At 39.1% G+C, this 12,901-nt stretch overlaps 1 protein-coding gene across 1 annotated transcript in view; it reads left to right on the top strand.

Moving 5' to 3' along the window:
• RP1 (RP1 axonemal microtubule associated) overlaps window positions 1-8,731 on the top strand; it is a 211,587-nt gene extending 202,856 nt beyond the window's left edge. The window contains exons 54-58 of the mRNA XM_044424207.1: window positions 1,067-1,145; window positions 2,464-2,701; window positions 3,638-3,716; window positions 7,009-7,084; window positions 8,677-8,731. Of these exons, the coding sequence (XP_044280142.1) occupies window positions 1,067-1,145; window positions 2,464-2,701; window positions 3,638-3,716; window positions 7,009-7,084; window positions 8,677-8,731 (527 nt within the window). The remainder of the gene's footprint in view (window positions 1-1,066; window positions 1,146-2,463; window positions 2,702-3,637; window positions 3,717-7,008; window positions 7,085-8,676) is intronic.
• The last annotated feature ends 4,170 nt before the right edge of the window (window positions 8,732-12,901 follow it).

The following is a 12,901-nucleotide window of genomic DNA, read 5'->3' as shown; positions in this document are numbered from 1 at the left end:
CCCCCCGCTCGGCCCCCAAACGGCGGCGACCGCCCTTTGGCCATCGCCATTCGGCCGCCAGCCCGAGGCCGCCGCCGGCGCTTTCAGGCCACAGGGCCCTCCCGATGCTCCGCCCCGTCCTGTGCATGCCTCTCACCCGTGCAGGGGCAGGCCGGGCCGAACTGGGTCTTGGTGCCTGGCCGGTGGAGTTCGTCGGCCGGTGGAGCTGGCCGCGCGGGTGTCGCTGCATGAGGTTATAGTATGCAGAGGCTGGTTCCTCTGGCAAGACCTTTACCCTCTCTGTGCTGGCCTGCTTACTTCTTTCAGAGTCCAAACTAGATGTTTGCTCATATCTACATATCAAGTTTTCCTTAACATGTTGCAGAAGTGCAATTATTACAAGGAAGACAACACATCAGTAGGGAAGGCTTCTCTCTTCCCTTCCCAATCTCACTGAAAGCAAAAGAATCCAACTTTGCTTGGCTAAATCACTTTTGGGACAATTTATCCTTAATACCATAAAGAAGTTTTTTCCTAAGTGTTCTGCTTCCATAGAGGACAATTTTGGTACTCCTCATGCTGGAGAATAAAGAGATAAACCTCTTATCCCCCATGCTTTGTATTTCCAGTAAAAAGCATTTGCCTGCTATTTGTTAATAAGGTATATACTGCTTGCCACATACCAAGTAAACATTTTGTTTGCCCCTACACTTGCATATTCCAGCTCTGTTCTTTACATGTATATGCAATGTAAATATGCAGTGCAAAAAGTAACTCAAGAAACCTCTGCACATAAACATCTTATCAGTCCATTTAAAATCAAATGGGTAAAATAGCCCCAATGCGACAATATTGATACTACTTATTTGGTACTATAGGAGCTCCTTGGTGTCGAAATGCAGCCATATTTATTAAAACTGCTTTTCAATACATGCCTGAAATTGAAATTGGTGAAGAGGTTTATTGCAATGAAAACACTTGTGATAATGTTCATTTATTGGTATCTAATTTAATTTTATGATATCAGATTCAGATTAACTCTGGGTGCAAATTGAATTATTTTCATTGCTTACCATTTCTGCTATAGCCTGCAGAGTGGGAATTAAAGCACTGCACTTGAATGAAGCTTCAAAGCAAGGACCTGTCTATATATTTGAAGTGAATGAGTAAGTATTTGGTTTATCTATCTAAGCATGAAGCATATTTTATGCCATGCTAGCCAATATCATGCCATGAAGTGTTTATAAAGCATTTCTTCGTTAGAGTATCAGTATTTGTTAGCATATGTTTGTAGCATTAAGCTGGTTATATCTGTAAGCCTTCTTTTATCTTTTGCTGCTGCCTTTATTTATATACAGACTTTACAGTATTTCTTGGGGGTTTTCCAGGAGTCTTAATTGTCACTCGAGGCTCAGGTGACCTCTATGATGCAGTGTCTTCAGCTGCTCTCCCAGCTATGTGCTTCTCTGGGCAGGTATAACTATAACCTATATAGTCCATGCTCCGGACTTATCTCCGAGTTAGAATATTGTAATGTGCCCTGTGTGGGGTCACCATTGAAGACATGAGCATGTTTCTCCCTCTCCTTTCTTTTCAAGCAGATCAAAATGAAAAGCTTATAAACAGTCCCTTTTATTGAAACTTAACAGGTTTTGCTGTGTTACAAGGCATGTTCTATGAGTGCTGTTAACAAGTTGCATAAATCAAAGTCACGATCTCTCTGCTCTGTCAGAATGGCTTCTGCCATGTGAAGTGTTGATCCCAAAATTAAATGTCCTTTTCCTCTCTGCCTAATCCAAGAAGCTTGACTCCATGCTCAGGATGGTTCCCGCTGCTTGTGGGCCAAATGGAGGAATGTCTGATGCTGCATAATTGGTCCACCCATTTGACTTAGCACTGCCTCACTGTTTCTAGGAATTCTCATTTCTCCATGCCCCACCTGTTCAACAGTGTCTCACCCCCATGCCCAAGATGATTTGGGCATCAGTCACTGCCTGACTAATCTCACCTGTTCACCTTTACTTTGCAGAATCACCTGCTTACACTTTCTCTCCTTCTACCCCATTTAACTAACATTCTGAAACTGAACTATCTGTCCAGGAATGCTTTATTGTAAGAAAGCAAGACTCCATCTCCAGATAGGTTCAGAAGCTACAGCTTGTTTAATATTCATATACATAGCAGACACAAGAAGGCCTGCACGTATAATGCCTATCCTGACCCAACTGCAGTCTCTCTCTGCATGTTTCTAATTCCATTTCCAACTGCTGTTTTTGGCTTATAAAGCCTTACATGGTTTAGGACTACAGTACCTGGTGGAGTGCCTCTCCCAATATGAACCTTTTTTGATGGTAAGCTGCCCAGAAAACATTTTGTTACTGATTGGTGTATAACTCCAGCAAAGAGTATTTATTTTTTTTTAGGTTCTATTCTGAATTCTGAACATCAGTATATGTTTTGTTCCTTTTTAACATTTATTTTAAGAATATTCCTGCTGAATCCCAGTGAACCTGAAATAAGGCGAGAACTCTCTTTGATTAACAAGGAAGATGGTGGACCAGAAAATCTGATAGAATATATAATTAAAGTATACACAGGTGACAAAAGAGGTGCAGGGACTGATGCCAATGTCCATATCATTTTGTTTGGAGACAAGGATACGTCACAGTTAATTCAGCTCAAGACTTCACTGGATCATCAAGATCCCTTTGAAAGAGGAAGGGTTAGTATGTCAGTGTCTATGTTATCTTTGTGACTCAGGGTCATTCCACACATTACATTTTGTCAGTGTGCTTGTGTAAACAAGAAAACAACACATCTGGAAGCATGCATCCTACAGGGGCCCACTCAGTCACAACTTTCAGCAATCCCCTATTGCACCTCTATTGCACACCCCAAGTTAAATCTGAATTTGCTATCACATGTGGAGAGATACATAAAATGATCAAAACATGACCTTGTACACTATGAATTTGCAAAAAGTAGGGCCTGCCCCAAACTTTTAGCTTTATATATCCATACTGCAGATGACAGCACTGAAATTTTAGGAATATGAAAGAGGAAGGAAGTACCCTATCTGTTAACTCTGTTTTACATACTTATGATAAAACTTCATCATTCTCTTTAGGGCATCTTCCACATAAGGAAGATGAAAAAAGCTTTTTCTGTGGAAAAAGCCAAGTAGAAGGTTATTGTTCCTCTTGGAAAAATACTAACACTACAGATAATATGCTTTTGCCACCAAGAATACTGGAAATGAAACAATATTTTGAACCAAATTGTAGACTACTTGAGAGTTTTGACAGTAATTAAAGTCAAGTCACTTATCTTTATGTCTTCTAAAGCAGGTTTGTGTATCATAAACAAAAGATGAATTAACAATGAAAACAAAGATACCATTTCCTCATATGACTGGAGAGTCATAAACATTTAGAAAAAAAGTCTCTTGGTGCTGAGGCCAATAAAATAACAAAAATCTTTCAAACATAACTTTACCAAAAACAGCCATTAACAATAAGTCACATTTCAAGTCATCCATTTAATTGTTTTTCTGCACAGCTAAATTTAAGCCTCTCTCCAAACTGAGCCAGTAAAGCACACAATTTTCCAGACCTAAATGTATTATATATTGAAACATCTGTCTCTTTTCATTTTAAAGACTGACACATTCGAAGTTAGGACAAAGAATATTGGAAGACTGCAGAAAATTGAAATTGGACATGATGGCAAAGGATTTGGTGAGTGTGGCTGTGTGTGTATCACATGTCTTTGTTGCACCTTGTATGTATGTGCAGACACAAAACACTGAACGTTCTGAAGTCCTGACAATCGTGCAGATTTGGGGTCCAGTGCAGTGTAGTGGTTCATATGGGGCCAGTATCAAGGGCAGGCATGGTTGGACACTTGTTTAAGGCCCATGCTGTAGCAGGAGACCACTGAGAAGAGCCCCCCCCACACACACATACACAGAGTTGCTCCTCCTCTCCATGTCTGTAACTTGCTTGTTCAGCTGCCTCACTGGTCCAGCAATGATGGTGAAGTGGAGAAGGAGCAGCTGTTTCCAGCCCATCTGTTAAGCAAGCAAGTGATACTTGTAACGAGACAGTGGCAGCTGGTGGCAGCAGTGATAAAAGGGAAACACACTGAGGAAAGTAACCCATCAGGGATGCTTTGCCCAACAGTTCTCAAATATGTGAAGCCAGCACGGGGTCAAAGTGTGGGTTTAGAACCGTGTTCAAATCACCATATGTCTTTGAGCCCAGCATACCTCAAAGTTGTGAGAACAAACGGGTGAGCAACATGTACGCTACTCTGCATATATGCAATCATTAAAAAAAGCAACAACAGTGACAGTCTTGGTATCATGCAAATATTATTATGTTGCAGTTTCTGTTGCTTTGTTTATTTTAATTATATTTAGATGCTGCTCCATATCCCAAAGTCCTACAATTGTAGCATTTTCCAGCATTTCTTTGTGGGGTGCTGCAGTTGTAAGAGTAATTTTTGTGTGTGTGGGGGGGGGGGGAGGTGTAAGCATGCATAGATTGTGCCTTTGATCTCTTTCTTAACATGCCAGCTTGCAGGGAGATGTGGATATGGGAATGCAACCAAGCCAGCATCTCCACATGTACACTGAGGTGATGCAGCCATTTAGAGGACTATATTATCTGGCCCCCAACTCTAAGCATTTGCAACTTCATATCTTCCTGAAACATTAATGTCAGAGCTAGGGTGATGCTGTGAGTTTGACATTTTGCTGCCTGAACAGCAGGAACTGGCTATACAAAACATGAATTTGCTATCACAACAAAGAGTGTGTCAGAACTTACATCTAAGTGCTAGTACTGTAGAATGTGTTGTCTGATTTATATGACAGACAAAAGCCTGGTAAAAGGTAAAAAATTGTTTAACACAGTCCTGAGTAAGGAAACTTCATCTCATTGGGGCATAAGCAAAGTATTGAAAAAATATATACTTTAATGTTTACAAATCATTAAATGGCACCAGTCAAGAAGTTATTTCTTTGTTTACGAAGGATATTGTGTCTCTTGTATTGTTTTCACAAACACTGTACATTAAAATTAATTAGACACACAATCCTTTAGCCTTCTGAACGTGTCTGGGGAGGGAGGGAGGATAATTTGGAGCCCCAATTGCTTCTACAAGGTTTGAAATGGGCATCAGAGAGGAGGGAAGGGAGCATGCGGGGGGTGGCAGGGAAGAGGGGAGCAATGCAATGTTCCAAGCAGTTTTCAAGTCTCCTCTCTCTCCCTCTACTGGGCACCTTCTAGAGGTCTGAAAACGGCCATCTAAATATAGTATAAAATGAGTAGTGCTGGAAATTGCAGCAGTCACTCCTCACACTGTGCAATGGATGCACACAAGTGTTTGAGTTTAGAGAAGCAGAAGCACTGGATTATGCCCTTAATTGAATACAATTGTGTTATTAGATAACATTAAATTAGGGAAGGAAATGAAGCTGGATTTCCCCATGTTGCTGCATTCTTTTGCGTCTTACTCTAGGCAGTTTGAGCAAAAATAGAAGTAAAGTTTTCTCCATAACTGTCAGAAAATATTCAGAGTGAACTTGAGGACACTATCATTTTGACATGTACCAGTACATTTCAAGAGCCACTACCTTTCTTGACCCAGTTTCATCATTTAGCAGTGAATGTTAGTGCTTACTAGGACAGAGTGAGAAATCATCTCAAACTGGGAAGAAATGGATTGCTTTTCAGACATGTTATCATGATTTATCTGACACTATTGCAGATATAATAATGGACATATTTATTTCAAGAAATCAGTGTCAATAAATAGTAATTACTGTCAATTATTGTATTTATTTTTGGAAAACTTTTGCTGTGCACATATCACTTGAAATGGCAGAGCATATTTATAGTTGGATGTCAGCTTGCTCCTTGGAGTATAGTGTTGGTGAGCACCGAAAGACACATTTACTCTCTCTCTCTCTCACAAACACACACACACACACACACATTTCCCTAGCTTTTTGTTTCAAAGGATAGATTAGTGCAAAGGTCTGTTCACCAATATGCTGCTAGCCTGTTGTTTGAAGTGGCAGGCGTGTATGTACATTAATCCACAATCACATTAGTGAAAAATAAGCACCCCACTGTTCCATTTCATATAGCACCATGGTCTGCCAGCCTGAAAACAGGTCTACAAGATTGGTCCAAGATATTTTGCAATGAAAGAAAGCTGTTGTGCCCTCCCATGTAGTTCATGAAAGTGTAAGATTCAAGATGTGCTGACAGTGGAACCCCATCTTCCACTGAGCCTCAAGGTGGGCTGATTTAGACAGCACAGGAGAGGTCACCTGGCACACTGAGCTTTGTCCTCCAGCTGTTCTCTACTGATCACCTCTTCCCAGCTTCTACTGCCTGAGGTGGCCACATCACTCTGCCTAATGGTATGGCACCCTCTTCAGATCTACTACTGAGTAAAGCACCCTAATCCAACCTTCCCCAACATGGTATCTTCCCAATATTTTGGACTAAGTATTCCTGTTCCTAACTATTGGCCATACTGGCTGAAGCTGATGGGAGTTGAAGTCCAAAATTTCTGGGGGTTGGAAAAGGCTGCCCCTTCCTGACATTTTTTTCCCCTCACTGTGTCTGTGCCGTGGTAAACACCAGCCCTCTTTCAGCAGATTATGAAGGCTGGTTAAATTGGATATTTCCTTGGTGGGTGTTGGTCAAGAAGGATCATGTCATTGTGTGTGTGTGTGTGTGTGTGCATACACACACGCACATGCACACCTGGCATTTTGAAGTTAGAATGTGCTGACACTACTGCCCATCTAAACATCAAAAACAAAAACAAAAAAACAAAAAAACTTACAATTCTTTATATTTACTGAGTTTCTCCATTTATTTTAATGTATATTTTCTAACTTTTTAATTCAAATGTTCTGCATAATTTTAATGATGGGAAAATAAAATTAATAGATTAGGATTCTCTATACTCAAAGGAATACTCTTTGCTCTTGTCCTTTCTTTGTTACAGGAAGTGGCTGGTTTCTGGAAAAAGTAGAAATCACAGATGTGTTTGCAAAAGAACAGTACTGCTTCAGTTGCAACCGGTTTGTTAAACTTTTTAGATTAGATGTTCTTAATAAATCTTACTTATATTGTTATAATTTGAAACAAAAATATTATCTGTATACTAATACTTCTCAGACCAGGGAATATGAATGAAAACACATGCACATTGTTTAGGGAAAAACAATAGTTAGTTGATGATACTCGTGATATTCAACTTACCATGTTGAAAGAGAGGAGCACTCCAACCCTATCTCCTCTGTGGTCACATCTGTTTCCCTGTACATGTGTAGGGCAATGATACAAAGAGGAGCACCTCCTGTATTAATGCACCCTGAAAAACTAAGGTTCTTAATCACATGAAGCATTTTTGGAGATATAGTAAGCATCCCTCTTCTGCTCATCTCCCTACATGTGTAAAGGGTAACAGAAGCAACAAGAATGGAAAGTGGAGCTGAGGTTCTCTTCATTTCACATGCTCTTTCCACCTAGTAAACAGAATGCTTGAAGAGGCCTACTATCTTCTACTTCCCAGAGGAAAACAGTGCCAAAGAAAACAGAAGAACCAGCATGCCTAAGCTGGTTATAAGAAAACAGGGATATGCCTCATGGCCCCCATTCAGCTCAAATGAAGACCCATGGCAATCTCTGTCTCATGGACAAGAAGGGTCAGGTCAGCCTGGCTTAGTTAAGCACACAGGGAAACTAGTATGAAAACTGAATTATTTCCTTTTAGTCTTAATATACAGACCCAGGAGACAGAAACATAACTCTATTTGGCATGGACATTGCATCAGTAGACCTTGCTAGAACTTGTGCAGTTGTCTTTTATTTTGCCACACACAAAGACAAAACACAACAGCTGTAACAACTGCCTTCATCTTCTTTGGGAGGCTTGCCATGCCTCTGACAATCATAGGCTGTAGGAAATGGGGTTATTCCATCAATAGATCAAAATTTCCCTTTCTTCTCTATCCTCTGAATCTGGTTAAGGGGAGATTCTCCAGAGCAGATCTGAGAGGTTTACAGTGAGCTAATAGTGGGGAGTAGGGGAAGGGAAACTACTTGTGCAAACCAGTTCCCTCAAGTTCTTTGGATTTAGCCCATGGATGAAGAGTGATTTTACAAATGCAGGATAAGAGGTGAGTTTGGGAATATATGAAGTCACATTAGTGAAGTAAAGCAGAAACAAAACCTTAAGTGTCACAAAGCAGAGATGATACTCAAACCCCAGTGAATTTATATGAAAGAAATATTGCTTTCTCTCTCTATTGTTTCTTTTTGCTTGTTTGTTTGTTGAATGTTTTTGAAAGATTGGAAGTGTGTACTTCTCACTTTGCGCTTTTCTCATTGCATATTTTCAAAGTTCTCCTTGAAATCATTTTTGGGATCAGCTCTGTTTAGTGGGTAGTCCTGACTACATTCAGCAGTTCTGTCTACTTCAACACTCTCCCCCACTTTGGACTTTCCAAATAGTAAATGTCAGATACAGGTGATTTAAAACTGTGGTTGCCCACTGTCAGTGTAAGGCCTCCCAGGTCTGTCTTTATGCTCTTTTGTATATTTGTGAATACATGAGTGTGTGTCTATAGAGTGACTTCTCTTTCAAGAAAAAATATGTTTTCTTCATCAGGTGGCTGGCAAAAGATGACAATGATGGACGCACAGTAGTTCAGCTTTTCATGTAATTATGCCTTCTGAGAGTCCTATTTGAACATGCTCTCCCTTCGACTTCAAACTAGTCTGGTTTATTTGTATATCCTAATTGTGAAAAAACTGTAATTATCATACAGAAACAAAAAAATACTACAGCATACTATAATATCCAGTAGTAAGATTGTTATTGGGAAATTTTGAGTACCTTTATGTCATAGAATAAAATGGGTTTGTTGTCACAATATGACTTTGTGTCATCCAACTTTTACAAAATTTGAAATTTGTAGCATTTTTAGAAAGAGGAAATGGGATAGGGGGGAGAGTGAGAGAGGGAGATGATTCTAACAATCCTCCTGAAGAGTTGAGATTAGGTTCTAATGCTATAATGGAGGAAGAAGCATGTCCCCTATCTACTTTTTCCACACCATGTATGATTTTGTGCATATCGATCATTCCCCTTACCCCCACAATTACATACTGCTACACTAAATGAGAGAGACAGCAAAGGTTAAAACAATACTTGGAGTAAAAAATAAAAAGGGAAATAAAGACTTTCTGGTCACCCCCATGTGCATGACTTCTTTCAGTTTTAGTCTGCCTCATATTTTGAGTTATATTTCCCTTCCATCTATGACATTTGCATACATTTCCCCATAAAGTAAACATGCACGAGTGTTCCAGAGAGTTAACCGCTTGCCCCAACAGCAACAGCAACCCTTAGTGGTGGCAGAATAGGATCAAGCAAATGAGAAACACCATCAGCAGGACTTAACATATGCTCCCATTGTGACCCCATTCAGCTGGGAAGTTTGTTTAGAATGGTTAAAGAACTAAAACAACTGAAGTGGGAGTGCTCTGAAAAGGAACCACAAAAAGGGATGGAAGTCGATTTCTTCCCTTTCTCCAGAATCTGGAGACCTGGGAAGTAGCAACATGTAGAGGATGCTGAAAACTCTCAGTTCGACACTTGAAATCAAGAGGATTTGCATTCTTCAGGGGAAGAGTTTATCATCACCCCCAGTCAAAGCATCTATGGTTCTACCCTTTACTGGAAATCCAATTAACGTCTCAGCAACTGAGCACAAATCAGCCTATAGGCAGCCTCTCCTTTGTGGACCACTATCTACTGCTCTTCACCACTCCCTTTGACAACTGAAACAGATAAGGGCATTGATCAGGCAAGGTGCAGAGAGCCACACATGAGGACATATGAAAGACTGGAAAAAATGAACACAATACAAAATGTTCTGGAGTCAATTAAAAAATGCAGTCCCAGTTGCACAATTCTGAGCTTCTGAAAAACAACAGCAGCAGCAATGAGTGATAAGGGGTGGTGACTGGAGCAGAGAGAATAGGATTCCAGCAGAAGAACAAGGAGAGGAAGAACAACTTACCATTCACAGGCTGGTTTAACATGCCCTGCAGACAAGAACAATATCTTTTGACTGAGTGGGGGGAACAGGGTTAATGTAGTTCTAAAGGTTCTATTTCTGCTTGCATGCTTGGGTACAAACAGAAATTAATTTAAAATTGTATCCCCAGAATGCACAGATGAGTTCGGTTGGTATCAATATTCACTACAGAATCATTTTGCTGTGATCTATTATGTGATTTGTTTCATTTAGTGTGTCTTTCATTAATAGTTTGTAGTATTAATTCATCCTGATGATGTCATTTCTAGTTTATCAAGTGTAAATAATGCCTTCTTAATTTGTTTGCCTCTCCTAACACTGAATAGTGTATTGTCACAGCTTATTTGCTTATTTTGTTCCACTTGTGCTATTTAAAATAAGAAACCAAGTTCATTTCCATGAGGAATTCTGAGTGCAGTTTTGAATGACTGTACTGAAAGTTGCACAAAAGAAGTAGGCATTTGTAAAGCCCACAGGAGGAATTCCATCAACAGTTTCATTTTGCTGGCCTCAAGCAGTGAGCTTTCATAGAAAACCAGTTAACTGATATCTATTTTGATACATACTTCCATTTTGTTTTCTCAATTGTTCATTTTAATTCAGAGCCAATTTATGCACAGCAGCAATTGTTTGGTGGATGCTTTAAATTGCTCCTCATGGCAGTTCTCATCATATGTTGAGCTCTTTGTGAAGAAATGCTCACCACACAAAGTGGATAATTCTCTCTGAGTTATCTCAGGCTTGTTGTCACATGCATATATACTTGTGCAGATAAAATTGTCCTAATTGTTTGGTGAAGAATTCCACTGAACGGTTTAATATGTGACAATGGCCAGCACACTCAGTGATTTAAATCTGCCCCCTGTGTCATGGCCATAATCTGCAAGTTGGTCTATACATCAAAGATGCCATCATGCATATGATTTGCTCATCGTCCATCTGCTGTATGTTCTTCTGAATGTAATCTTTATTATAGATATGGAACAGTTAGTTCACAACAGTTAAGAGGATTCAGAATTTCCAAAACCACAATTTTAGATTAAATTTCATTTGTATCAGTGTTGGTATTAACTTTAACATTAAATTTATCGATTCCAGCCCATTGGTTGAACCAGATATTGTTAGAGCGCTTTTGTATCTATTCACAGGCGGAGGCAAACAGACCAGCCCTGCTTCTATCACACCACACTAGGTTCAATGTCACTACCTCCTGGCAAACTTCTTGTGTCATGCAGCACATTTGTTGTGAGAAAATGTATTTGCAATCAAACAAGCAACTCTACCTAAGTCCTAAATGAAACTATCTTCATTAGACAGCATCATGATTCCTTTCAGTCTTGCTAATTTGTGCAGGCTTTGAAGGCAGTTTGAAATTTCTGAATTTCTGAAACTGGAGCTTAGAACTGCATATGTAAATGAATGTTTCCTTATACATTTATTATGGATGTTGTAATATTTTGTTAAACAGGTGCTTCTGTTTATTGAATCTTGTATATAGTATGTACTCTCCACAGATACTAAACCTATGTATAGCGATCTAGGTTCCTATATACTGAATTTTTCTATCGCACCTCTCTTGTTTAATCAGCATATGTAAAATGAATATGTTACATCAGTTTAAATGAAAGAATGTGTGAATAAATTGTGGGTTCAATATAAAACAGCTTTACTTGGAAGTAAACTCATTTGACATTAATGGGACTTCCAGATAAATTTGTTTCAGCTTTCAATTAGTTGTTAATTTCATCAGAGATGAGAGAAATGAAAAGTCCTGTCATTGCTAAAATGCCAGCTAGCTGATCATGGTACAAATGTCTTTTTGGTTTGCTCAAGTATGAGAGAGGAAAATAGCAGATTTCCTGTTCTTCAGCCAGTTTCTATAGAGACAGTAGGTTTTTTAAAATGTTTATTTCTAGCCATAAATAACTTTAGACAATGCTAAAGTATAAAAATGGTACTTAGCTACTGCTTCCAGGGGACATTATTTTTGAGCTGCTGATCTGGTAAAACAAGAATTCATCAAGCAATCAAGTAATCTTTTAGAGAAGTAACACCAACAAAAGCAGTGTGCGCTCACTATAAAACCATCACAACTCTGTTCTACACTTGGCAGTTTGTAACAACGTATTTCATGGAACAGAGTGGTTTCTTCTATCCTTTGGCAAATGTTTTAATAGATTTTGTATTGTATTAAATTGAATTTAATTATATGTTGATAGTTCTTTGGGTAGAGACAATACTAAGAGGAGAAAGAGATAAAGGGATTCTTTGGCATCAACTCCTGAAACAAAGCCAATTATTGCAGGAAATCATAGTGCAAATTAGGTACATAAAAGTTGTATATTCACATTGTGCCATTGTGAACAAAATATACAAATATACAGATATGAACCTGCTTGGTGACTCAAATGAATAAAAGATAGAGGTTCTTGTTCTGAGCATCCCAATTGTTCAGATCATAAATGTGTTTGAAATATTACATGGGAACATATAACATGTACTTTCACTGTTATCCTGGCTGTAAGACACCAAAGGCTAATTAAATATTCCATTACAGTTGAATAATTCTTTTAACTTTAAGTAGAAGCCACTGGAAAGTTATCAGGAGTGGGGTCATAGTGTTAGGAATGGTTTTAAAAATTCTTTCTCTCTGTAAACCACCTGAAAATCTCCTTGTTAACCTAGAAGATAAGCTGCCATTACTCTCAATGACAGATTATCTTCTGAGTAAAAGAGTGTATGTGTGAGTAAGTGTGTGTGTGTGTGTGTGTGTGTGTGTGTGTGTGTGTG

The sequence above is a fragment of the Varanus komodoensis genome, unplaced genomic scaffold (assembly GCF_004798865.1).
Source record: "Varanus komodoensis strain SLA01 unplaced genomic scaffold, ASM479886v1 scaffold14_1, whole genome shotgun sequence".
NCBI lineage: Eukaryota > Metazoa > Chordata > Lepidosauria > Squamata > Varanidae > Varanus > Varanus komodoensis.
The sequence above is the reverse complement of the archived record's forward strand: the minus strand, read 5'-3'. Positions and strand labels throughout refer to the sequence as shown.